Source organism: Gopherus flavomarginatus, chromosome 15 (assembly GCF_025201925.1).
Source record: "Gopherus flavomarginatus isolate rGopFla2 chromosome 15, rGopFla2.mat.asm, whole genome shotgun sequence".
NCBI classification, from domain to species: domain Eukaryota; kingdom Metazoa; phylum Chordata; order Testudines; family Testudinidae; genus Gopherus; species Gopherus flavomarginatus.
In genome coordinates, this window is record NC_066631.1 from 25,057,084 (window position 1) to 25,085,070 (window position 27,987).

The 27,987-nt window shown below is 46.4% G+C and overlaps 1 protein-coding gene across 2 annotated transcripts; it reads right to left on the reverse strand.

Annotated features, from left to right (window-relative positions):
• On the reverse strand, nt 1–27,987 carry RFLNA (refilin A). Of its 2 annotated transcripts, none has more exons than XM_050923556.1 (4): nt 27,932–27,987; nt 26,496–26,850; nt 7,374–7,483; nt 1–3,022 (listed from the first exon to the last, which is right to left on the reverse strand). In XM_050923556.1, the coding sequence occupies exons 2-4, from the start codon at nt 26,700–26,702 to the stop codon at nt 2,668–2,670; spliced, it is 672 nt and encodes a 223-aa protein (XP_050779513.1). In that variant the 5' UTR covers nt 26,703–26,850; nt 27,932–27,987; the 3' UTR covers nt 1–2,667. The 2 variants fall into 2 exon arrangements, with proteins under 2 accessions (XP_050779513.1, XP_050779514.1); XM_050923557.1 differs by lacking the exon at nt 27,932–27,987 and adding an exon at nt 27,123–27,360.

A 27,987-nucleotide genomic window follows, 5' to 3' on the forward strand; every position in this document is an offset into this window, starting at 1 on the left:
GAGCAAGGACTCCGATCCTTACACACTACCCCAGTGGAATCGGCTAGCGAAAGCTAGGAACATTCCCAATAGCAGGACCATTCACCCGCTTACGTAGAAGGAAACCTGATCTTTTCAAATCCATTTTTTTTAAATATCTGGAGGGGTTTGTTTGTTTTTAGTTTATCAAGGCATTTTTAACAGCTGTGGGTGTTCATGTGAGTACAAACTTTCTGGGCAAGAAGTCTGAGTTACTCCTTATTATTATTAGGTGTTGTAATTTGGCTGGTCATGTGTACACTGAAATAACTGAATCATTGCAGCAAGACAAATACAAAACAAAACACTTAAGAAAGGGGGTGGGGGGGAACCAAATAGACATTAACTTTCAGAGCTGTTTAGCTAAAAAGCCTGCAGGAGTTATAGGTAACATTTTCAAGAGCATCTAAGTTCCCATTTGCCAAAGAGACATAGGCACGTAGACACCTAAGGTCTACTGATTTTAAATGAGACTAAAAGTTCAAGTGCCCAAGGCCCAGATCTTCAAATATATTTACGTGCATTATTCCCCTAGGAGTTAGGTATCTAAATACCTTTGCGGATCTCAGTCTGTCTCCTTTGAAAATGGAACTTAGCCTCCTAAATCACTTAGGTGCTGTTCAGAATTTTACCGTAGGTGTCCAAATCCCATACAAATCCAGTGAGAGTTAGGTGTCTAATTCCTTTTGTCTCCATTGACAATTCCAGCTCTGTTTGCCTATATTCAGAAAGCAGTAACAGCTTTGGGATCTTCTATTGCTTTCATACCCCTCTGTGTAGGCATTGTCATTTACTGATGCACTGTTGCTTAGCATTGTTCCTGTTGTAGTCTAATCAACACAAAAGTCCCACTTGTAGGCACATCAAATAATCCTTGTGGGTGATGCTGGATGCGTTCATTTTTTCATAACTATGGGCATGATTTCCTTAATTCCTTTCCCGGCCAGAGCCGGGCTTGTCTTGCTGCAGTTTATCCCCAGAGGGAAATGAAAACAGTTAACAGTTCAGTACAGCGATGCCACATATGGAGTCCTGCAGTAAAACAGGGCCTGCCAAAGCACTGTTCTCTTTTCTCATTCACTTTCAATGCTGATGCCAGTTGAAGCCTTAGAGCGGACAGTTTCCTCGTAGTTTAGATACAAGTGAAAGTGAGCATTTAAAGAAGAGCAACCAACTTCCCTCTTCCAGCTTCACCTCACAAAAAAAGAAAGTACCAGGGGGCTAAATCCATTCTTTGTGAAGAAGAGGTGGGAAAAGGGTGTCAAACCAGTCTCTGCTAGCAGGGGTCTGTCTCAGGCACAAGGCGACATGCAGACGCCGTCGGACCCAGTGCCAGATCTCTGAGAGCTTGTAGGTGTGGCAGGGATGGATCAGCCAGGTTTGAAACTGGCTACTGGTGCTAGCCCGCTGGCACCTTCTGAAGGCTATCCACCTCTGTATTTTTACAGCTGCATGGGAACTAACTAGCTTGGGGGAGGAGCAGAGGGTAGGAATAGACAGTTCCTTTCATTGTCCTTGGATGAATTATTACTATTGTGCACTATTACCGGACTCAGCAGGCTGGCGATGAGCCACAGCCTCATTCTGCTGAATTTTGGAAACATCTGTCCTGTTGACAATCTTCAACTCGGAGTTTAAAATTCTGCTCCTGCTATGGTCTTTATCATCTCATATAACAGAAAAGGCTTTTGGTCCTCGAGGAACTGCCCTTGAAAGCATATTCTCCTACACCTAGTTAACCTGATTGTCGTAAGCTGCCTTTGCATAAAATCAGGTTAATCCTGAATTAGATCTGTTCTCTCTGTGTGTTTTATTCCTGTTAACTAAGCTTTCTGCCATTTTCCCTGGCTTGCATCCTCCTCAGAATGCAAATCTCCCCTTAAGCATTCCATTCTCGGCTCCCCTAAAAGCCCCATGCACACTCTGGCTTGTAAACATCTGGCTCCGCAGAAGGGTGTCAAATGGGAGTTTGGCACTTGCCTATTCTGGAAAGGCTGGTGCCCTGTCAGCACGATCGACCGTCTTCCTTGTTTTGATGACAATTTTTTTTTAAAAAAATAAAGCTAAATCGGAGGTCACTGTGGTGCTGCAATTCAATCCTGGAGCCATCCTCCAGATGGGGATTCAGAGTGGGATCAATGTTTTATGCAATTAAAAATAACAACTGTCTTCTCTGTGTTTAAATACTAGGAGAAGCAGGCGGATAGCAGCTGTGCAGGTTGGATGGTGAGTCTGCAGCTGGTCTTCTCCTATCAGATAGGATGGGCTTCCAAGGCACTGCTAAGTCGCACCTACATGCTAGAGAAGCCCCATGGAGCTGGGAAGCAGCACTATAACACATGGTAACTGCAAACCTAGGGCCTTTGCTATCTGATTTCATTGAAATGCTATTTAAAATAGATATGTGTAAAAAAAAAAAAAAAATCCAGAGCATGAACATCAAAAATGTCCCACAACAAACGCCAGCCTTGCGCTGACCAAATCCATAAAGAGTACATCCCCTCTGGGCCTCCTCTTAGAGCAGTTCAGATGCATCTAAGACCATGCATGGCCAGCCGCTAGTAGTCAAGGGCCTGTCGCCATCAATGAAGGCACCTGGTCAAATCTGTCTGTCCGGAGAGGCTAGCGAAGGACGCGGCCTTGTGGTCGTCAGAGCCCCCTCCGGGCGGATGAAAGAGTCTCGCTGTAGATGACGCAGGGGCTGGTTTCTTCGCATAGCTCCAGCTGCACGCTGGACGCGAACCAGCGCTTGGCACAGCCCAGGCTGTAGGTGAGAGTGGTTCGGTAAATGTTCTTGGTGCATTTGGGGAAGATGATGGTTGTGCTCTGGAACCGCAGGGGCTTCTGTCTGGGCTCGAAGATCAGCTGTGACTTGTAGTTCCTCCAGGTGCAGTTTGGTGTGGCAATGACCGTCTCGCTGTAGGTGGTTATGGTGGGGATAGGTCCGTAGAAGATGTCGTCCCTGTAGTGTTTCTCTGAGTCATATTTCACCTCTGAGTTGCACCTGGAAAGGGCAGTGAGAAGTCAGGCAGCGAAGGGAGCGAATAGGACAGGAGGGCTCTGTGCTGACCCGCTCCTATCTTCTGCCAAGATCTTGGCCCACCCAAAGCAAATGATACTCTAGGGAGGGCTGGGCAGATGGACCCTCTGGCGCAGAGCAGCAGCAGAATGCCCCTGTTGCAACCACAGGTTTGCAATAGCCATCTCCATTGCTACACCCACTCACCTCCTGGTAGTTCTGTTTAGTTGTGAATCCATGATCCCAACTCCCCATGGGTAGTGGGGCACAGGGATCCCTGCTGGAGCCTGGCTGCCTGCCATAGAGAGGATTGGGGCCCCCTGCACAGGCACATGGGTTCCTGCCCCTTTCCCTGACAGCAGAACAGCTCTGGTTTGGTTGCTTCCTTCCTTCCTCCCTCCTTGGGTTTTAGGGCTGTCCCAGCCCTATGCCAGGATTCCTTTTAGCTGAGTTCCAAAGCGAGAGCAAGCCCAGACACAGTGGTGAAGAGCACAGCTGCTGGCCACTTGTTGCTGGTGCCCTGTATGTGGGAGGCAGAGGAGTTGGAGAGACACAGATGTTCAGCCAGAGGCTGGAAGGGTGAGCCTGTTCAAGGATTCCTGACATTTTAGGTGCATCCGTGGCCCACCCCTGCTTTTCCACAGTGTGGTGTGCTGGCTTCCTAGTCTCTATCCAAAACACATCAGTGGTCTCTGGCAGAGCTTCTGCTGCTAGACTCTTGGAGCATTGCCATCAACCATGCTGGCAAAGGGTTCCCTTGATTCTTAAATCATGCTGCATAAGGGAACAGATTGTCATCATGCAGCACACAACCTTCCCCTGGCATTGTGCCGGAAAGAGGCAGCCCTCCCTTACAGATAGTGCTCAGCGAGCATGGGAAATGGACATGCAAGTTGGGTGAAAACTGCCTCTACTGCTTCATGCTCCTGTACTCCTAATAAGGACCTTTAGGTGGCCCTAAGGCAGATGCCTTTCTGGTCTCTGCTGTGCACCAGTGTCAGCTCCTGCTCTCACTTGGCAAGAAAATAACACCCTGGACATGGTTATTAAACGGAGCTAGAGGGGGCTTGATTGAGCTGTTTCACACCTTCTGCCCATCCCTCCCATATTAGAGCAAAGGGTCACCTGCTTAGAGCAATGACAGCTTGATTTACAAAGGGGCCTTATGCAGGTCACCTAGAGCACAAAGCCATTGCCCCCAAACTAGGCTGCAGTAGGGAAAAAGGGAGTGAAGTGACCCAGCACAACCTCAAAAAGCTGTGCCAAATGGGTACAGGAAATCCTGAGCTAGCCATAAACCAAGGAGCCTGAGGGAGTGGATGGGGATGCGGGATGGTTTGGGTTCCACAGAAATGCCAGTGATGGGTCAAAGCTAGGGCTGTCAATTAATTGCAGTTAACTCACGTGATTAACTCAAAAAATCTAATCGCGATAAAAAAGTTAATCACCATTAATCACAGTTTTCATTGCATTGTTAAACAACAGAATACCAATAGAAATGTATTAAATATCTGTGGATGTTTTTCTACATTTTCAAATATATTGATTTCAATTACAACACAAAATACAAAGTGTACACTGCTCACTTTATATTATTACTTTTGATTTCAGATATTTGCACTGTAAAAATGATAAACAAAAGAAACAGTATTTTTCAATTCACCTCATACACATACTGTTGTGCAATCTCTTTATTGTTAAAGTGCAACTTACAAATGTAGATTTCTTTTGTTACATAACTGCACTTAAAAACAAAACAATGCAAAACTTTAAAGCCTACAAGTCTGCTCAGTCCTACTTCTCCTTCAGCCAATTGCTAAGACAAATAAGTTTGTGTACATTTACGGGAACTAATACTGCCAGCTTCTTCCTTACAATATCACCTGAAAGTGAGAACAGGCATTCACATGGGACTTTTGGAGCCAGCATTGCAAGATATTTATGTGCCAGATATGCTAAACATTTGTATACCCTCGCATGCTTCGGCCACCGTTCCTGAGGACATGCTTCCACGCTGATGACGCTCATTAAAAAAATGAGTTACCGTAATTAAATTTGTGACTGAACTCCCTGGGGGAGAATTGTATGTCTCTGGCTCTATTTTACCCATATTCTGCCATATATTTCATGTTATAATAGTCTTGGATGATGACTCAGCACATGTTGTTCATTTTAAGAACACTTTTCCTGTAGATTTGACAAAACGCAAAGAAGATAACAAAGTTAATATTTCTAAAGATAGCTACAGCACTCGAACCAAGGTTTAAGAATCTGAAGTGCCTTACAAAATCTGAGAGGGATGAGGTGTGAAGCATGCTTTCAGAACTCTTAATAGAGCAACACTTCAATGCAGAAACTACAGAACCTGAACCACCAAAAAAGAAAATCAACCTTCTGCTGATGGCATCTGACTCAGATGATGAAAATGAACATGTGTTGGACCACACTGCTTTGGATTGCTATTGAGCAGAACCCATCATCAGCATGGACACATGTACTCTGGAATGGTGGTTGAAGCATGAAGGGACATATGAATCTTTAGTACATCTGGCATGTAAATATCTTGCAACACCGGCTACAACAGTGCCATGAGAACAGCTGTTCTCACTTTCAGATGACATTGTGAACAGGAAGTGGGCAGCATTATCTCCTGCAAATGTAAACAAACTTGTTAGTGTGACTGGCTGAACAAGAAATAGGACTGTGTGGACTTGTAGGTTCTAAAGTTTTACATTGTTTTATTTTTTAGTGCAGTTATTTTTTTGTACATAATTCTACATTTGTAAGTTCAACTTTCATGATAAAGAGATTGCACTACAATACTTGTAAGAGGTGAATTAAAAATACTTTCTTTTGTTTTTTACAGTGCAAATATTTGTAATAAAAATATAAAGTGAGCACTGTACTCTTTGTATTCTGTGTTGTAACTGAAATCAATATATTTGAAAATGTAAAAAACACCCAAAATATTTAAATATATGATATTCTATTATTAACAGTGCAATTAATCAAGATTAATTTTTAATCGCTTGACACCCCTAGAAAATCCCAACCCAAACAGGGAGAAACTGCAAGGTCTGCCTACACAAAATGAGCACTGTGGGGCTCGGCCCCCATTAAGATGAGGATAAAAAATAGACACCAAGATAATTAACAATGGCTCTTCTATCCTTGTTGGTTTCTCTATCTATAGTCCATTGTGCACCTAACCTTCTCTGCTGGCTCATGTGCACAAGCAGGTAACCGTGCAAGGTAAATATCCTTAAACTGTATGCTCTTTGGGACAGAGACTGTCTTTTGTTTGTTCTGTGTCCGTACAACATCTAGCAGCATGGGGTCCTCGTCCATGATGGGTTCCTAGGTGCTACAGTTATACAGATGATGATAAAAAATTTGGTTTTAGTAAAGCTCTGGGACTTTCATGCGTTTTACTGCTCCAAACCTTTCAACTGCAATCAGCAGGTAAGGAATTTGCAGCTCTGTGAAAAAAGATTTAAAAGCTGGGTGTGTCCATGTCAATTACCTCCACCCTGGAAGGAGCCTGGAGGATTATGTGGCACACGTAACATGATCTGCCTTAATGTATTTTGCACAGCTAGGTGTGTAAGCAAGCAAGTCGCTTGGTGCACATAAAACAAGACTCCTGTGTAATCGTCATAAAAACATGCCTGGATAACCAGAGATTATCCAGGTACGTTCCCAGGACAGTCTTTGTGTGGGTTGCAGGAGTTGCATTCACAACCTCCCCCTCCCTCTAATTATTACCACAAGCTGGGTGAGTAACCATACTGAAAATGCATGTTGGTGTTTTTAAAGTGAATTCCAGGCTGGCAAGAAGGGACCCAGACTGTAAGAAGAGATACTGTGTAGGCAGCAAAGCAAAGCACCAGCCTCTCAGCTTTGAATGTCAGCAGGCCTCTGTCACAGGCTAGAAGGACTGCCCTTAGGGGCAGAGGATAGACTGCCCTATGGAGATGGATCTAACCTTGGCCTCTCCGCTGCAAGCACCAATTAAAAATGGACGCCAGTTATGGAGACCACCAGCTCGTTCCGCGTTGGCCACCAAACAGCATTCCAGATGGTAATGGTTTTCTATCCCAGCCTGCGCTGGATTTGATATAATCTGGAAATGAAGACCTCCATCTCCTATTACCAACCCCGGAACCACCCTCACTTCCACCACCCCTGTCAGTTTCTTTTTAGTTCAGGAATTAATCTCCCACTTCCTCCTCCCCTTCACCTCCAGCGAAATAACCGTGACACCCATTGATAAACACCATTAATCTTTTGCAGAAGAAAATGTACCGGGGGAGGGAAGAAACTCCTCCATATGTACCTAATTTCCTGCACAGGTTCAGGGTTGACCTCAATGCTTTCGCCAAAGAACACCGGGAACATTCGAGGCCTCGTCTCTGGCACAGAAGAGTTCACAAGAAGGTAAGGGATCTACAGGAAAAACAGGGAAAGAACAGCACATGAAGCATTTGGACACAGCAGAATGCTGCTGGTGTTATTTACGATATACACTGTTCAGTTATCGAGCATGCCACCGGTGCTATGGCCAAAATCAACCCTGGTAAAGGTGGGCGCAACTCCCCTGAATTCAGACCCCCCTGGGTTCATGCTCTGCTGGGGCTGCTCAAGAAGACGTCCCTGTGGCAGGTGCTTTTTGTGACATGGACACGGGCTGGAGAGACAGCACCAACTCATGTCAGACTGCTGGTGGTAATGGCTTTATATTACAAGGGGCCAAACTTTGCTGCCAGCTAGACTGGTGTAACTCCATTGACTTCCATGGAATAACGGTGGATTCACCCTAGTATAAATAAGATATTCTGGCCAATGACTTCATTGGCATTGCACTCAGTTGCACTGGGTCTGAATTTGCCCCTCCCATCCCCTCAAGGCCCTTTAACTCCCACTTACAGTCCCTTTTACTTCTGGGAGCAGAGTAGGGCTCGCAGTGGTTATCTAGTAGAGCTGTTCATGTCAGTGCATGGGGAGAATGGATTCTTCCTTACTCAGGTTACAAAGCTCAAAGGCTCATTTCTCAAAGGGTGGGGCCAGAACCTCAGCTAGTGCATGCTGGGGTAGCTCCTTTGACGTCAACACCACTTTAAATCAACCCCCGAACTGGGAGGTGCAAGAATAGGCACTTCACGGATTCTGATCGGCTTTTCAAGTGGTTTGGCCCGATTGGTGCATCCCCACTAACACTGTCTGTACTTATGTGGTTGCATTCATTTCTCCCACCCTGGTTGCAACACCAGAATTAGCATTACACAGCTGAGTCGCTGCCAGCACTACCCTAGACACCGCCAGTAGCCGTCTCATTGCAGTGCCCCCTTCTGAGCGCCCAGCCCTGATGTAAGCTGATCTAGCCCTACAATCCAGAGTCGCCTCTCTACCCTGCAGATTCTTTCATTTGGAATTTTATCCCCTTCCCGTATATCTTTTTCATTTGAATTATTCTTCTCTTCCCTTATTGCTCCTGCTATTGTGAGCCAGTGAGACTAGATAGTTTTCACGTGGGGTCCCCTGCTCAAAATGGGCCTGATCAGCAAAGTTCCAGGTCTGGAGTGGATCTAGTGTTTGGGACGGGTGAGGTGGTTCAGATCTGCTTTGGGTCCATCTATGTTTCATATATTCCTTCCTCTCCTGCTGCTGCTGAACTACATAGGATGAAGCCTGCTTGGATACTCACTGTTCAACCTCTGTCTTGAAATGTCGCTGCCCAAGGCTCATGAGGAAAATCCTACCTGGTGCGGGGATCTAACAAAGCTTCGAGTCTCAAAACGTTTTCCAATACGCATTGCGCATGAGAGCCCCAGTGGCTTTGTTTCCCCCAATTAGTGCCCTGTTCTGGGGCAGTACATAGGGATGCACTAATTCCCACTTACTCCAATGGGAAAGGAGGAGTGAAAACATAGGCCACATTCCCCAACCTGCTAAGTCTACTCTGTGCAGGGTAAGCATCTCCCGCTACCCCTCCTCCACCAGGGGGAGTGTCAAGGGTGTGGCAGAGCAGAGCTCCACTGCCCCCAATGCTCCTTTGGAGTATGGCCCCTGTGGGGCTGCAGCTCCAACTTGCATTGGGGCAGGGCAGCTCTTCATCAGGGAGCTGCAACTAGCCCCCTCTTTTGTAACAGAGAATCCAGCCTGATGTAACTTGATTTGGGCTATTCACACAAGCAGCTGAGTAGCCCTCCTGGTCCTTGCTCCTCGCTAGAAATACTGCAATCCCCAAATGTCCAGGGGACCTGCAGGGAGGCAGAGCACCCTAATGCTGAGTTCAGCAAACAAGCCATTCATTGCCCCACAGCTGTTTCTGAACCAATGAACACCTCCTGGAATGTTTGTTCTTCTAGCCTAGGAGAGCACATTCGGACATTGTGGAGATTAATTGGTGCCTTTCGTTATATTGTCTCAGCTCCGTTCATAGCAGGAGCCTTGTGAATCTGGGACTTTAAAACAAAGTGACATAGAGCACTGGGACAGACTCTGAGCACCTTCTCCTGAAGCTTGTGAATGTAGCTGCTTTGCAACTTCTACATGGGACGATGTCAAGAAAAACTAGGTTCGGCGGGGAGGGCACAAATGGTAGATAAGTACCCAACTCACATTGAAAATCAATGGGATTTGGATGCCTTTTGAAAATCTGCCTCTTTGTCTTAAATGTTACAGCCATCAGTGGAAATGGCATACCATTCTATAATAAAGATAATATCCTGAACATCTAGAGCACCTCCCTGCTGACTATTTGAAACACACTTTGCAAACATTTCAGCCTCAATGTCTTCTTAGTGAAGCAAACTAACAATGGGTCAACGCCAAGGATTCCCTTTTATCCAAAGCACCTACATTCAGGGGTTCAGACAAATAGTTCTCAGTTTGACTCGTCTCTTAAGCAAACCAAATAAAATGGATTCAGACAGCTTGGGGAACACTGAGGGATTCCAAATTTCTCGTTACTCTCTTGTCCTCTATCAAGAAACACATTCTTCCTCTCTCTGTATTCCTCCCCAAAGTACGGAGTAAATTTGTGCATGCTCTACATTTTCAATTTTGACCCAGTCATTTATTCAGAACCCTTGAAGACCTTAGTAGCTGTTCATACATAAAGCCTAATGGGAAAATAATCATCTACATGGTCTGATTGATGATCATCAGGGGGGAAGTATTGGAAGACCCATAAAGTTCTCCAAAATAATGTTGAGACAAAGAGTTTCTTCCAGCAATATAATGTACCTGTCTGTTCTCAGAAAGGCCAGTAGCTTCTCTAGCACACAGGGAAAGCTGCTTAAGATTCTTTCTCCTTAGATCTGGGGCCAGATTCTCTGCTGGTATAAACTGAGGTGGCTCCATGGAAGTTACTGGTGTAGAGTTTTTGCACTGAAGGCAATTAACCATTGGAGCAACTTACCGAGGGATGTGGTAGGCTCTCCATCATTTGAAATTGTTGGGTGTCTTTATATGAGACGTGTTCTAGTGCAACCATAAATTATTGGGCCTACAGCAGGAATGACTAGGAGAAATCTTATGGCTTGTGTTGTACAGGTTGGACTGGATGACCACAACAGTCCCTTCTGGCCTACAGATTTATGACTCTATGGAACTGCTTCAATTTACATCAGCAACAAATCTGACCTCTGAAGTTCTTGGCAGGGAGGAGGGGCTTAGGGGTAAGGTATTTTCAGAAATGTGCCACAGGACGTGAAGAAGGCTCCCCCTGACCACCAGGAAAACTAATCATGAACTCCTCTCCTGCATTATGTCCTTAAACATAAGTTCCCAGATCGAATGAGCCGGCATCTGCTGTCTGGAGCCAGTGCAGCTGCTACGTTAGCTCTGTGGCACTCCCTTGAAAGGCTGCCTTTGTGTGTTTCGGTCCCCACAGCCACTTTGCCGTTGGTTTTGATTTACGAAACACAGGAACCTGGTGTCCCTCTAGGGAGACGTCTGGTAGCCTCTGGGGAGAGTTTAAAGGTGTCTAAGGCGGATGAAAAACCCTTAGTAACATAATTCTCTCCACCCTGTGCAAGCTGAATCTATGCATGACAGAAGCTGAGCCCATTTCTCAGCAGTTGCCCATTAAATAACAGTGAATAGCCTACGAACATGGAGAATCCACTTGACAGTAGTTGAATGGATGGCTTCTAGCTTCCCTCTTTCTTTAAATTGTCTTTCACCTCTGGGTTCCTTACGGCTCGGTGTATCTGCTGCGACGGTGCACTCGGCCCAACAGAGGCCCTGTTCTAAGAAGATCTCTAATTGTCTCTGCAGAGGGAAGAGGTTCTGAGATGCATCAAACTTTGGGGGGCTTAGCATGAACCAAAAAGTAAGATTTTGGAGCCCAGACAACACAGTTCTAGAAAATAAAAAGAAAGACCTAAATACTTTTCTAGAGGGAAATTTATGCCTGTGCAGAGGGCCAGCTCCAGGCCTGTGCACCACTTAAGTTCCCTGTAAGCCCCCTGGGCCATATCCTCAGGTGATATACATTGGCATAACTCCACTGACTTCAATGGAACAATCCTGATTTACAACAGCAGACTACCTGGGCTTAAGTGGTGCATAAGCTGAGAGCTTTCGCTTTTGACTGGCAATAAAGTTTCAACATTTCATCTGAATTCTCAGGACCACAGACTCCAGTTTATCGCATTGCTCTATTACCAGCCAGTTCTTTTTAAATCAGTGACATTTGATAAAAAGAGGGATTTTTTTTTAATGTTGCTGCTCCATCATCGATGATAGCCAGTATTTGCACAGTGCTATAGAAAAGGTTTGTCTGCATTGACTTTCATCTCCTGTCCAAATGGGAAAGGTCATTCCTGCTTATTCCTGGCTCACATTCAACACTCACGAGGAAGGGGTGGGCATTTCTATTTGTAAATAAAGCTCTTTGCCTTTTGCATGTGATTCTTTTACAGGACTATTTTCCATGACAGTATACACATGCCTTGCCTTAGATCGGTATGCTAGCTTTCACCTCTTGTCTGTGGCCAGTGCTCTGTTTGAAAGCACCTAATATGCAAGGGTTTTTTGTTGTTGTTGTTGGGGGTGGAGGCAAATTGTACAGACACATTTGTAGCAACGGGTAACTGCAAACATGCACCTGCAAACCACTGCAGATTGCTTCTAATGGAGTGGGAAGCAGAGCTGGGAATATGCATCCCTCAATATGCACCCATTGGGAATGCGCAAACGAGAGAGAGAAACTTAACTAGCTGTTGGCTGCTCTCAGTGTGACCTGCACACAGGCAGAAGTAGTAAAATGGAAAAGAATAACATGATGATTCCCCTAGAAGACTGTTTAGACACAGCCTGCTCTAATAGGTGCCTTCTTGTTCCGTAACATCAGCAATCAGTGTGCATTTTTAGTGCAAAAGGAATTTGCTGACTTTGTCTTGTTTTTATAATTCTATGACCAAATTTATCCTTGGCATAAGGATTTCAATTTGGTCCTCAATGTTTGTAATCTGACCCAGTCTATCTAGATGGAAGCTAACAATCAGAGAGCAGGATGGGACGTATGCCGGGGGTGGGGGGTCAGATAATCCCACATCTACTCCTGAAGGGTTCTGACCACTATCAAAGGCAGGATACTGGACTACATGGATCTGGGGTCTGATCAAGTGGGGCAATTCCTATGTTTCTAATCAGCCAGATCCTCAGCTGGAGTAAATCACTATTGCACCATTGATTTCAGTAGAGTTATACTGATTTTACACCAGCTGAGGATCTAGGCTGTGCTCATGGTGATGATATCAGAGCAAGGATTTATCAAAAGCTCTCTTTTAAAAGAGTCCGGTTTCTCTTTACTGGTAGCTAAGGTCAGGAGATTGTCAGCATTGGGATCCCCAGGGCTGGACTATGTAAGGATGTGGATGGGATCCCTCCAAGAGGAGAGCGTGTTGGGTGCTTTCCCCTTTGAGTCCATTCTGAACCAATGCCCCAGCAGGTGGTAGCTGGGGCCTGAAGGGACAGTACCAGGCACAGATCTGGATAGACAAAATAATGTCTATAGAAATGAGCATTTTCAAAACATCCAGGGCGAAATTCTGTTTGCGTGGGACAGAAGGGAGGAATTTTGCCCCCACAGTGAGGAACAGACTTGAATGTATAAATGGCTTTTTATTACCTTGTTGGAGGATTTGCACAGTGCTGGTGCCAGCTCTATAGTAACTGACTAGTTAGTGAGAAAGAAATGCCTAAAACAATACTTCAGTGCTCCGGCTATCTGGAGGGACAGATGCTGGCAAGGTCTATTTGAGAAGAACAATGAGCAATGCAAAATGTGTAGAAGATAACCTTCTCCCCAGAGCCTCCACAGGGCTTTCCCAGCTGATATCCAAATGATGTGCAGGAATTACCTTGCCACCATTCGACAGAACAGGACGCAGTGCAAAGAACACTGGATCCGACTGAAATTACAGAGGGAGTTCAGGTGGCGGAGTGAAATGTTCAGGGTTGGACTCTGACCAGCCCCCTGGGGCTAACACCTCTGTCCTGACACAAAGTGCCCCTGGATCTTTGAGAAGCCCACAGGAAGCTGGGGCTTTTCAGACACCACATTCGACAGTACAGCAGCCCCCAGCCACATGCCGGGCCATTGGTTTGGAACTGACCCAGAGGGGAAAGCACCTGCCTATTGAATTACCAACTCTCTTTCCAGCATCATCTAGGCTTTCCTTGGCAGGATTCCATCCTCCTCCTCAGCCTGTCCAACCCTGCTTAGCATGTGTGAGCTGACAGGATGACCGCACGAGAAAACAGAGCTGGAGCTACATTGCAGCCCTCAAGGAGACTCAAGCCCAGCTTGCTTTGGCCTATGGCTATACAGTTATTTTAAAATCTAAAACAGTTGAGCTGATGTCATGTGCATTTGCCATCTCCTACAGTGGGCAAGGAAAGCTGCTGTCACAACCAAGGAAGCCGTTTTGGCACCCAAAACCAGATTTCCAGCTACCCTGCAATCAAACACTTGATGCTGTCGTATTTCCCCTGAAACCATCACCCTGCAAAGACTTTGCATGTGGTAGCTCCGCTTTTCCCTGCAATGTTTCCTGCAGAAGCGTCCATCTTAGGGTATGCGCAGAAGACTAAAACCATGTATAGAGGCAATTCCTGCCGTAATTCAGTTTGTTCTTGGCATGCTATTAACTCCACTCTATCTGATTGGATATAGGTAGGTATTAATACTGCACTCATCACCACGGCATCTTGTCCTTCTGATAATTGGATCTGACACATGAACCCGTGGAGGGAACCGCACAAAATATAGTTGAACTGAAAGTATTAAATAGTAAGGGGGAAATGTGCAAAAGCATCTAAGGGATTTAGGAGCTCAATTCCTGTTGATTTTTGAAAATGTCTCCCTAAATCAGAGAAACAAGGTGGATGAGGGAATATCTTTTATTGGACCAACTTCTGTTGGTGAAAGAGACCAACTTTTGAGCTACACAGAGGTCTTCTTCAGGTCACAGTGGGCAAAAGCTTTCACTCCAGCATCCCAACCAACATGCCCACTATATGTTATCAAACCATTTGATCAAAGAGCTAGTCAAAGACCTGGACCAATGATCAAAATGCTGCCAGTGAGGGATGAATCTCATATACTAGGTCGGTCAAGTGTTGTCTTACTCTGCATTTTAAATGGCGGGAATATGTGTTATTTACTTCCACTGCCAAGAGGGAAAGGAACTTTTACTAAAGTGGAACTATTTGGAATTCAGCTGCCCTTCATGTGCTAGCTGGTTTCAGTGAACCTGTCCGATAATCCCCGTTGCACTTCAGCGCTGAGTAACAAACTTGGTGACAAGGTAACTGGGAGCATTCTTGAGAGATTAGCACATTAGAAGTCCAGACCTCGTAATGTTTCCCTCAAGTACAGCTCCAGAGCACAATTCTGTTCTCAGCTCTGCACAGCTGATCTCATTCTCCTTACTAACATGCACAAGTCGCGTGCTGATTCAAGGGGCATTGCGTGCATCCCAGGACAGTAGGACACTGGAGCCAAGATATTCCATGTGACTCAGAGAGCATGCCCATGCCCACAGCACTTCATGTAATCTGCACTTTTGTCCAGACTTGTGTACAAAGGGGGTCTGTCAGGACTGGCGCTAGTGTTTTTAGCGCCCTAGGCGCACAGCCATTTCACCGCCCCGCACGCTGGTCCGCAGCTCTGGTGGAGCTGCTGCAGGCATTTCTGCAGAGAGGGTCTGCTGGTCCGCGGCTCCGGTGGAGCTGCCGCAGTCGTGCCTGCGGGAGGTCCACCGGAGCCGTGGGAGCAGCGGACCATCCGCAGGAATGCCTGCAGCAGCTCCACTGGAGCCGCGGGACCAGGGGATCCTCCACAGGCACGACTGCGGCAGGTCCACCGGAGCCGCCTGCCGCCCCCCGCCGGCAAAATGCCACCCCCCAATAATCCTGGTGCCCTAGGCGATTGCCTAGGCCGCCTAAATGGAAGCACTGGCCCTGGGGTCTGTGAACGGAGAATATTAGATAGCTGATTGCATGGTGTGTATCTGCTAAATCAGATCATGGACACATCAGCACTAGGTGTTTGTCCAAGTAATTAACTCATGAATACAACAGGGCCCCTTCGCTGGAAACAGGAGCCTGTCACATGAACCGGAACACTGTGTGTTGCATAGCAAGGGCCCGTCCTACACAACTGAACTCAACAGAAGTTTTGCCATTCACTTCAATGGGAGCAGGAACAGGTCTTCAAATGCATCTACTCCTGAATGCTGGTGACAGGATCATTTTTATGCAGGCTATGGAGTTTGCAAAGGTACTGGCAGGGGAGCAATCAAGGTAGAAAATGATACATTGGCATAGGTACCAAATGTAAATCCATGTTAGCATTGCTCCTGCGGGCTTAATTTGATATATAAACTACACATATCTGGGTAATCAGTAAAGAACAGAACTGCAGAATGACATGTTGAGCTGGTGATTGCCACTCTTCTACCATCAGAGACAGTCACAGGTCACAACTAACTACACAAGAATGGCCATGCTGGGTCAGACCAATGGTCCATCTAGCCCAGTATCCTGTCTTTTGACAATGGCTTCAAAGGGAATGAACAGAACAGGACAATCATCAAGTGATCCATCCCCTGTCATCCAGTCCTAGCTTCTGTCAGTCAGAGGTTTAGGGACACCTAGAGCATGGGGTTGCATCCCCAACCATCTTGGCTAATAGCCATTGATGGATTTATCCTCCATGAACTTATCTAATTCTTTCTGAACCCAGTTATACCATTGGCTTTCATAACATCCTCTGGCAATGAGTCCAAAAGTCCAATCATACAACTGCTGCATGAGAACTCCCTTGAAGTCACTTAGGCCCTCCACATGCAGAATTCTAAGTGGCTTATAAAGCTTGGCGTACATTGAAAGATCATTCATAAAACACTGCAGTTTGCTTCCATTCTAAGCAATCAAAAACCTTGCATAGAGTGACGAGGACACTAAATAGCATCACTTGTTTTATGGAGTAGCTCTTTGGAGGAATCCCAGCTGAGGTTCTGTTTGTCCCTACAGCATTCAGAGTTCTGAAGCATTTTCCCTTCCATCTAATCTGTAGTTACTGAGTGAAGAATGGGGATTAAATTAAATGTGTCGATCTCTGTATCTTCATTACAGCACAGTTAGTGGCAGATGTTCCCGGAGTTAAGGTAGCAAAACAGTTTCCAACCTAAACTCCCTATTTCCACACATTTGCAGCCAAAGTTGGTTTTTAAAAAAAGGGAGGGAGCGGCAATTTTGTGATTTTTTTTTTTTATTTTAACTTTCACAGTTATTTTGAAATCTGAAATTCCAAAATTATAAAACGGGGAATCAGCTTTATATTTGTTTGAAAAATGAGGCAGTTTCACCAAAATTTCATCAACATTTTCCCCACCTCCAATTTCAGCAATATTTTGAGATTCAAAAAAATGTTGTTCAGCGCTACTTCTAGCTTTCCAAAGTGTGTGTTTGTCTCTGGGGCTGAAATGTGACATGCTTGGTGTCTGCCAGAGGGGATGGTCTGGATGGTGGGGGAAGGTTTGAGCACAATCCTGGCAACCAAGGCACGGCCAGGGGAAGTGAGCTGTCTCAGATCACACAGCAGGTGAGCAATCATGCTGGGAATAGAACCCAGGAGTCCTGGCCATTAGACAGTGCTACCTCCCAAACAGCCCTTCATGATCCATAAGGAAAGCAGAGGTCAAGCCTATGGGTAGAAATGAAAATACATATTGGATATTTGTAGTCGATAATCCACACGTTTTGGATTACTAGTGTCCTCTGACACGCAGCTGGGTGTTCCTCCCCTCCTCTGAAGCTCCCATCAGCATCCCCCTGAAAGTCACCACCCTTACACCCTGTCCAGGGATGGGATTGCTCCCAGGAGTCCAAGAGTGCCCCTGGGAGAGGGCTCAAGAACAAATTAACCCTGTGCAGAGTCAGCATCAGGCCCAGACAACTTCTGCCTGCAAACCAGCACTTCAGTGGTACATCTGCTCTGCAAAGGGGTGAATTTCACCCCAAAGCACGTCTTTAACAAGGGATAGGATAGACTATTTTCCTTCTAGTAAAGAATGTGCTCCTAACACTGAAGGGTTAAAATGTTACTAAAAAACTTAAGTTATTTCTTGTTTGGCAGCATTTTTCCCCTCTCTCTCAACTCCTGTGCCTTTCAGGCATGTAAAGGCCTGGGCAGCTAAGCTCTGCTTTTGAAAGCTATCCCATGATAAACACACAGAAAGGGTTCCCCAGACAGGTGTTCAACCCCCTGCCATGAGCTGTGTTTTATCTATTCCAACATAAGTAATACTAAGGGTTACTATGCAGGGACAACTGTCCATCAGCTTAATATCTGCTGGAGGACTATGGGAAATGCAACTGAATGTTTGGAGTATATAGCGTGGTGATACCTGTTCAGAACAATTGCATAAATAAGCCAGTACGAAGACTGGATTCATCTAGCCACAATAAACATGGGGCAGGGTCTGTCTTTTTGTTCTGTTTTTGGACAGTGCACAGCCCAGTGGGGTCCTGGCCCGTGATCAGGGCTCCTAGGCGCTATTGTAACACAAATAATAAATAAGAGAATCAGACAAATACTTAGCCCTGGTATAACACCTTGTGCTCAGAGACTCGAGGCATTTTACAGAAGGAAATGGATTGCAGATTGGAAAGCTAGGAAGGGAGCCTTTCCACCACAAAAAATGACACAACACTGGCACCCCCTTTGCCCCCAAACACCTACCAACCACACCAAAAAAGGAAATTAATAGAATCTTAAAAAGAAACAAACAAACAAAAAATCAAACCCCTACCCCATACGACTTTAGACTCCGAAAAGAGAGCAAAGGCTACATGATGTCTACTAGGAACTTCACTACTGCTATTGATTTTACGTGGAAGTGGCTCAGATACTATGGCGATGGGCAGCAGTCTGAAACAGGTTGATAGATGTGAACCAAAAGATGAAATCACTTGCCCAAGTGTCAGATGTAGGAACTGAATTCGAGTCACCAGCGGCCTCTTCTAGCTAACCCCCATATTAATTTCTTTCCAGATTTCACGTGAACATACTGGTCCATGAAAATGTCGTTTTCAGCAAGCTGACATTTACAGCACTAATCAAATATTTGCCTGAGTTATTCAGTGGAGATGATATATCTACATCTGTTTTAACCGGTAAGATACACTTGGTTAATAGATGATTGTGCATTGCTAATGTCTTGATGTACTGGAGATTACAAGCCCTGTTATTCATGCAACTATCATGTTCCCAGAAACAGGACAGGTTTCATTTGGAAGTGATAACAGTCAATGGAGACATCAAATTGAAAGTATGGCTGGTAGTCCTAGTGTTATGGAATATTTAATTTTAGATGATTACATCCTGTAGCACTCAAACAACTTTTTGTTTCAAGTGGGAAATGTATGGTACTTAACTTCTAGTCCAAAAGACCTATATAGTGATGCAGTGGGGTATTAAGTAGTTGAAAGGTTCCACCCTAGAGTAGTTACATTTTCATTGCCAGTGAAGTGATTCCTGTATATCTATCTAAAAATTATGTGCCAAATCCTGCAGCCTTTACTCTTGCAAAAGTCCCCCAATTTTATTTAAATCCTGTGGAAGTTTTGCCTGAGTAAAGACGACAGGATTTGGTTGTGGCATGCCTATCTGTCTCTGTGTGTATATCTGCGCAGCGGCTGGAAGCGTGCTTCCCAGCTCAGGTAGACAGACGCTCACTAGCTCTGCTCAAACTAAGCTGCTAAAAAGAGCAGGATGGTAGCGGCCCGAGTACCATCTTGCCCGACCCCCTGTGGGTCTTGGGTGGCTAGCCCAAGCTGCTGCCCGTGCTGCCATGGCCACAGTGCTATTTTTCAAGCTAGCACATGCACATCTACCTGAATGGAGAATTAGATCTCCCTGCAGCTGTGTTCTCCCTCACCCGCAGGGTACGTGCAGTGTTTGGGACCAGACGTTCAGCCTGTGTAAATCAGTGCATTCAGTGGAGCTGTGCAGCCGGATGGCAGCTGAGATCTGCCTCTATGTATTTAATTTTCAAAGCATTTGGGGATCTTTGGGGCAATGGACACTATATCCTAGAAGGACTTTAGTACAGAAAGGTGGATCCTTGTAGCTATGAAATGAACTGAAAGCTGCTGGCCCAAACTAGGCAGATGCAGTTCCGTTCCTGCAATTTGTGCTCTGGCATCCGGAGACACTCCTCTGGTGGGGACTAGAAAAGAATACTATATCCCTCCAGAGAGACCCTGTATTTGACATACAGGAGGGGCTGGGCTCTGCTTTACATGCAGGCCTGACATTTTGGGATTCCCACTCATGTGACTGCTAGGAGTGAGATATTAATCAACACACAGACGCAGAGGTTAGTTGGAGCAGTCTATAAACAAGACCATGTTAGCCTGGTGGGTAACTGGAATGCTGAGCTGGCATATGGTTTGTAGATTAGGCAGTGCCTGAGGCCTGCCAGCTCTCTCCTGCCAGGGATGTTTCAAAGAGGTGGCGAAATGGGCCCAGATTCATATAAGAGGGGATGAGGTGGAGCAAGAGCTAGATTCTGGCAAAAAGGGGTGCGGGGCAGAGAGGGAGGTGAGAGTGGACATGAATGCCAGTCCCCTCAGCATAAATTACAAGGGCTTCCTGTGGGGAATGGGTGGGGCTCAGATGTGGGCAGGGATGCCAGGGTCTCATGGCTTCAGAGTGGAGCATGCTGCTATTTGGAATGGGGGGAAGGAGGGAGGGATTTACAGGGAATCATACACCTCTGTTGACTTTCTTCAGGGATCTCGGGATGTGTGGGAGTTTGAAGGGCCACCAAACTCCACCTCCTAGAAAGGATGATGGCCTTTCCACCTACTGCAGTTTTCTATCTGTGTATGGGGAGGGGAGGGGGTAAACTGGCCCCTAAGGACCCAAAGTTGATGGGACATTTGGCCTGGGCAAGGTCTGACAGATGCATTATACCCTGCCACACACCCACACTTCTCACCCAGAAGGTACCTTCTATGCATGGATCACCTCCATCCATGCTGTCTCCGTGGCACTGTCTCCCCCAGAGGGCCCGTTGTGGGGTAGGAGGCGGTATCCCAAAGGGACTCGCATGCACATTGCCCCATCTTAGCAGGTATGCCAGTGCCAGTGAGCTGGGGATGGGAGGCATAGGAAGTCATGGATTCTGGGGGCCCAAACATCCTGCTCATTCCATGGGCGTGAGGCGGTGGTGGGGAACCCACACACCTTACATGGAACATTGCGATTTTCAACTTGTTCTCCCCTCTGTCCTGGACTGTCCCATGGCACAAATTTGCCCCAAGTAAGGACTTGATCCAAAGGGCTGTATCTGGACCTCAATTATTTACGTAGAATACCCGGGGGTGGGGACATTTCTTATGTGGAGCAACAGGGGGTGTTGCTCTGGTTAAATTAGTGGACAGTGATGTATCAACCTTTCAGATAACAAGTAACCTGTTGCAAATGGGACTGTGCTGGGAACAAACAGCCCTGCCCTGCATGTCTCCCAGATGACAGGCCTGCTGCCAAGGGAGCTGGGGGAGCTGTGTCTGCAAATTGTTCTGGCAAAGGGCCAAGCACATCCAAATAATTCTGACAGATTTTTTTTTCCACATGCATAGTGGGGCAAAAACAAAATAGAGCCATTTGGCTCAGTGATGCAGCACATACTTGCATCCAGACAGATGGGTTTGATGCTTCCCACTCTCAGCCCAGGCGTGGACCCAGTTCTTTATATGTTGAAGTACCAGTAAGCATCAGCAGCCAAGCTAAGCAGAGAATGTCCATGTTTCCAAAGGGCTGTGGTTTAGAGCTACAGTGCCACTTCCATAGAGCCTTTTACCTTCCAGACATGAGGAAGGCCCCATTCCTGCAAGGATTTCCATGTGGGCAAATCCCCATTGAGGCCAGTGGGGCTTCATGTAGGCACAAAAGTCTGACTGCAGAACTCTTTACACAATCAGGGCCTTTATGAAGGCTCACAATTCCCCTATGAATGAGGTATCATCCCCATTTCACATGTGGGGAAACTGAGGTACAATGGGTCTGGGACTGGACCAGAGTGACACAGTTCCTGACTCCCAGCCTTGTGGTTTAATCACCCATATCCTTCCCCATTTTCATCCTCTGTCTTTCACCGCCCCCCTTGCCCCAACACCACATATGAGCTCTGATCAGGGCCCATTTCTGCTGCTTTATTTTATGTTAATGTGAGCAAATGATTCAGCACCGAACATTTCTAGCCAGATCATGCACATTCCCTACTTTCGGAACAGAATTTATGGGCCCTCTGAGAGAGCTGTGGATTGTGTGTCTGTGCAGGGAAGGGGACAACTCCCACCTGCATACCACATATTTCTCTAGCAACTCTCCCTCCCCCAGAAAATCCTGGCATCTTATTGCTATCCCTTTTTGGGACCTCAAAATCACCAGAGTCCCCGTGTACCATATGCAGCTCAGTGCTGAAGGAAAGTATAACCCAGGAACATTTTTTAAAGTTGTAAACAGTAAACCCACAAGTAAGTTCCGAGCAGACAACCTTTGGGCCTGATTCTGATCCCATTTCCACGGGTGTAAATCCACTGAAAACAATGGAGTTATATCGGTGAGCTGAGAATCGGACCCTCCACATCAGAACTGTATTCCTGGGCAATCTTAGAAGTAAATTTTCTGCGGAGGTAACTGCACTGAAGTCTGAGCAGCTGCCCCTTGATCCGTCCACTTCTTTCTAGCAGTTGTTGTGAAAGCTGTTAACCTATGCTTCTTCTTGCAGCTAATATTAGGGGTCTTCCTTTCTGCCTAGACATACAATACAATGTATACCTTGTCTTTCTAATACAATGTACGGGATGCTTGGTAACACAAGTTCCAATGTGCTTGAGAATAAAAATTAAAAATTCAGTCATCTTTTAAATTTAAAAGATAGCTAAAAGTCACTCTGTATTTCTAGGCTATATACTTCCCAGGGGAACACTTGCCCTTATGCACAAAGCCGCTGAAGAATCTCCAATGAATGGGTTACTTGGGAGAATTAAAAGTAAGTTTCCCTGTATTCCAAGCAAAGTCCAATATAATGGTATTGAGCTTGTGGTATTTATTACTCTGGCTCTAAATTGCCTTTCATATTTTCTTGGATCCCAAAGCTATAGCCAAATTGGCTGGTTAAATGTGAATAAATGGTGAATTGTCTTCAAACAAAGTCTGGCTTATTCAAAAGAAGAGTTTTCTTTTTTATAGTTAAAGTTAATCACACCAAACACAGGGAATGTGGACTGTAAACAGAAGAATGTCCCTGGGAAGTACATATAAGATCATTTCAGTATGTATGTCAAGAATTATCTCAGAGCTAGAAAAATTCTTAAATCTATCTTTAAAGCTGGAACAAAATAGCTGAATCCCCAGGAAGATTAAAACTGGAGTTATAAGAATAAGAAATGCCATGAAATACTTCCCAGCTATTTTTCCAGGTACAGCTAGACGTACTGTAATTGTACCTGATAGAGTTTTGGATATTAGGAATATAGCTTATACATATTTTACTGTATTATAGCACAGACTATTCTCAGCTTTATCTCATGTATAAATACCACAAACAATAATATCAGAGGTACTAAACACGCACGATTTAGTCTGTAAATAGCATTAATTATTGATTCACCAATTGTGCATGCTCTCTGATAAACTGCAAAGAGCAGGGCAATTAAAACAGGAGCACAAATTCATGGATTGCATAATTACTCACAGATCTGTGAGTTCTCCTTAAATGGTGAGAGAAAAACTAATTAGAAGTTGACATTTAATTGTATGAAGCAAGCATCATTCTCCATAGTTTTGCTTTCTGAACCGAACCAGTTGCAAGCACAGTATTCACAGAGTGGAAATTAGATGGAGCGAAATTCCATTTATAGAAAAGTAGAATGACAGTCCCATACAAATACATAACGTATTTCACTATTTTGCAGTGTGCCAACTGCAAATCTGATTAGAGTAAATCTCCACCTATGGTACAGTCCCATGTTTCAAGCACTTGCATTGCTTCCTCCTCCATATTAGTGCATAAGATTGCTTTTTATATTACTGGGTCTGTGTTTCTTCTACACCTACTACAGCATAAAAGCATCCACCATATAACAATCCTACATCCTAACAGCAAGGGCTCACAGCTAACACTGTTGTAATGTTGTGTTCAGTTGGCAAACAATTATAACAAACATTAACCTCTCAAAATGCTGCCTAATATTTGTGTGTTCAAAATCAAAGAAATAGCTGGACAATAGAATTTTGTTTGTCCATAAATCTTAGAAAATATTTATTCTACAAGAGTCAAGAAGACCCCAGGGGTTAATTCAGCCAGAATATTCCACTATTCTATTATTTGCACCTACTTATACCAAAGTTGAATTTTTCCCTGATAAGTAAGGTGCCATTCTGTACAATCTCCTTTTCAGAGGGGATGACCAAAGAGTGTACAGGGTCTCTGATAACTATCTGCATGGCAGCTGATCTGACTCCATTGTAGAGTTTTATACATGTTTCTGGCTCTTTTTCAGTTCATTAATCCCTCCTCACACATTTCATTTTACAAATGCATAACAAGGACCTGATCCTGCAAAGTCTTAGGCATGGGGGTACCCAAGTAGATATCCTCCTGAAGTTAATGAAAACTGTTCCAATGTGTAAAATTACACACATGTGGGATGAGGCTCCAAATTTGGAACATCAATATTTACTTTATGAATTTGTCTTTTAAAATTAAAACCCACCGGATGCAGTTATTTTGGTGAGCAACAGTTAGTACTCGTGTGAGGACTTCGGCATATTAAGGTAGAAAAGACAGTTTTCAATAAAACATTAAACACATCCTGAGAACCTGAAAAGAAGATGAACTTTCAGTGCAAATCTGCACAGGGGGAAAGAAGGTACTAGAGTGGTAACTGAAATTCATAAAGTGTTATTCTTTCCTATACAGAGCTAACATCTCTATGCTGCATATAGCTTTTACTCTGTATTTAAGCAATTAAATGTGTGGTTGAATACATCTAAAAATCTGTTTGTTTTTTTAACAGAAAAATGTTTGAAAGAACCTTGGGCAAAATCCTTCCCTCTAGCAAACTGCTCCTAAGATTCAGTCTTTAAAAGCAATCTATAATTCAACAGATTGAAACTGACAAAATGAAGCAGAACAAAAATCATAATAAATCTGCTTAAATCCTCCCCCACCCTCAAACACTTCACAGACACTTTGTCAAGATGATCAGAATCAGGCTTCTATCTATATAGCTGCTGCCAGGAGTTCAATCCTGAAAACCAACAGAGCTGTACTGTTTAGCCATACCCTGGATAACTTTTCAAACTGCATCATTCTCTGAAGCACGATTCAAACAAATAGCAGTAGCACAGAGCCACCTCTCAAGCAAAAACAACTTTATCCTTTGGAAGAGAACATGAACGTTTCCAAATCTTGTCTCTGATACCAACGGTCCTGACACATGTACATAAACTGTTCTGAATAGCGCACTGTTCCACGTTCAGAGCAGAAATGACTGTAGCACTGTTGCTTCGTGCTCACAAACAAATCAAACTGATTTGGAATGAAACAGTTTCAGCATTGCTGAGAAGCCAGCTCTGGTATGTCTAGTCACAACTTCAGACCTAGCCGCATGTAGCATTGCAGTAACTAGCCTTGTACTCTCTTTTTACTGTACAGAACCATGTCACCCAGGCCAGTGGTTCTCAACCAGGGGCACACGTACCACTGGGGGTACATCAACTCATCTAGATATTTGCCTAGTTGTACAACAGGGTACATAGCTGGTACTGCTTTACATACTATATACTGAAATGTAACTACAATATTTATAGTCCAATTGATTTTTTATAATATGGTTAAAAGAAGAAAATCGGCACTTTTTCAATAACAGTGTGCTGTGACACTTTCATATTTTCATGTCTGATTTTGTAAGCAAATAGTTCAAGTGAGGTGCAACTTGGGAGTACGCAAGATAAATCAGACTTCTGAAAGGGGTACAGTAGCCTGGAAAGGTGGAGAGCCATTGAGCGAGGCTGATGTCTTATTTCTTTCTTTACACTGGAAATTGGAGCATGCATCTGACATGTTTTAATTAGCAAACCCTTACTATGATTTATCCTCCAGCTCCCAATCCAAACTGCAAATAGTTCACCACAGGGAAGTGCTGGAGGCTTTGAATGTCCCCAGATCCCCCTGAACTCTCACTGGTTGTCCACCAGCGGCCAAACCTTTGCCAGCCAATCCTAACAGCACAGCAAGGAACTAGGCTGCCGGCTGCTTCCACAGTTTGCAGCTGGAGCAGGGGTTCCAGGTTTGAAGTGTAGCTGTCTTCAGGAAGGATTCACCCATGAAGTGCTCTCTAAGAGCCTTTTCATGTTTTGCCTCTGGGGTTCACCAGTGGCCCATCCCACCTGATGAAGCCTGGGTGAAGAGAGGGATTAATCATGAGGGAGTCTCACTCCTCACTGGAGACCACATCCAGGTCACCCTGAGGTGCAGGGGGTTGGGTTTTTAAAGGGGATTCATTTGTGAAACCCAGATCTGGGTTTGGATCCAATGCTGGAAGCTACTGGAATCCTGGTTTGGGTCTGAGTCACTCTTCTCATTCCCTGCCTGCCTCTGACACCTAAACAGGCTAGTACAAACCCCCTTTCTTCCTCCCACCCTTTGTCCCTCTTGTCTATTTGGATTGTAAACTCTCTGGGGCAGAGAGTTTACAATCCAAATAAAAGCATCCTGATGTGGAATAGGAGGTGGTCCCCAGTGAAAGATGGAGATAGTTCCCCACTTAAACCCCTGTGGAGCCAGGAACAAGAACCGCCCCAGCCTCTCATCCTTGGGAGGAAGCTGTAGGGCCCCAGGGGGATGTGAAAGGCTCTTACCACTTTGCCTTCCTTGGCTTCCTTTCTGGGCCCATGTCCTGGGTGATCCGGCCCTGTGCTGCTGCCCCCGATGATCCCGGGAGCCAGGGTGTAGAAAGGGGGGCTAGGGCTGGGAGGCAGCCCAGAATCCGGACTGTCCAGCAGGCCCTCCCGGCTCTTCTCTTTCAGACTCTCTTCCATTCCTTGCAGGTGCAGGTGGCCCACCATCTCTGGGGGGGCAGCGGAGCCAAGCTGAAGAAAATCTACCTCCACCCTGAGCTTGAAGTTAGAAGGTGAAGGGCTTCGGGCACAGCCAGGAGCTCCACAGTCCAGCCAAGGAGTCGGCCCCGCTCTGGCACAGCTGCCCGAGCTGACGCTGCCTGGGAAGGGAGCAGAGAGGGCGCATCAGAGACAAGACCAGCCCTGAACCGCTCCAAACCTCGGTCACGCTTGGTGCCCTGCCGAAGGAATGGGAGCCAGGGTGCTGCCCCCAGCAAAGCCCAGGGCAAGAGGCTAAAGCTGCCGAAGAAGGTTCCGTTCCCTCTTCCTCTCCTATCCCCAGCCCCGGCGCAGAGCGCACAGACCCTACCGCCGGGGCAGAGCGCACAGCGTCCTCTTCCCCAGCCCTGTCCCCGAAGCAGAGCGCACGTCTGAGACCCTCTCGCTCCCTAGAGCAAAGCAGCCCCCTTCCGCCAGGCGCAAATCCCCCGGCTCCCTGCCTTGGGGGTACAGCGCACGCTCCCTCCTCCCCTTGTCACCAATCGTTGCACCGGGGATAGAGCGCTCGGCTCAAACCGAGCCTCCCTTCTCCGAGCAGAGCGCACGGTGACCCACCGCCCGCCCCTGCACCTGGGCCACTGACAGCGCCACCGGGGCAGGGCGCAGGGAACGCAGGGCACCGACCCGCCCCCCTCCAGCCCCAGCAGCAGCGCCCCCGTCTCCGCCCCTGTGCTCGGTGCACGGAGCCTGGCAAACGAGCCCAGCCCCCCTCTCCTCGCCGGGCGCGGCCCCGCTCTCCGCACGCGGGGGGTGCATGGGGAGCAGGGGCACAGATCGACCCCAGGCTCCCTCGCCGGGCCACGCCAGGCCACGCCAGCAGTGAAGCTGAGCCGGGCTGCGGATTGGTGCGCCCCCAGTGTTTGGCTTTACAGCTTCCTTCCTGCTGCGCCCCAAACACGCCCAGCAGCAGAGTCGGGGCGACGGGGGCACAGGGCAGGCGGCTGCCCACCGCCTCCCGCGGGCGAGCAGACCGGGAGCCGGCGCTCCGTGCAGGAGAGCCCCGGGGGGGGGGGAGTCCCTCGTGCGTTTGCAAAGCGCAAACCTCCCCCGCGCGCACGCCCTGCTGCACCCCGACGCCAGCCGGGCCCGGAGCCCCGCACCCCGCTGCGGAAGGCCGCGCGGGTGCGCCCGGAGAGCCGGGGGAGGCGCGGAGCCGAGCGCAAGCAGCGGCCGTTTACATGCGGTGCAGCGAGCTGTCCCCCGCGGCAGGCGGCTCTCCCCGGCACCGCTCGGA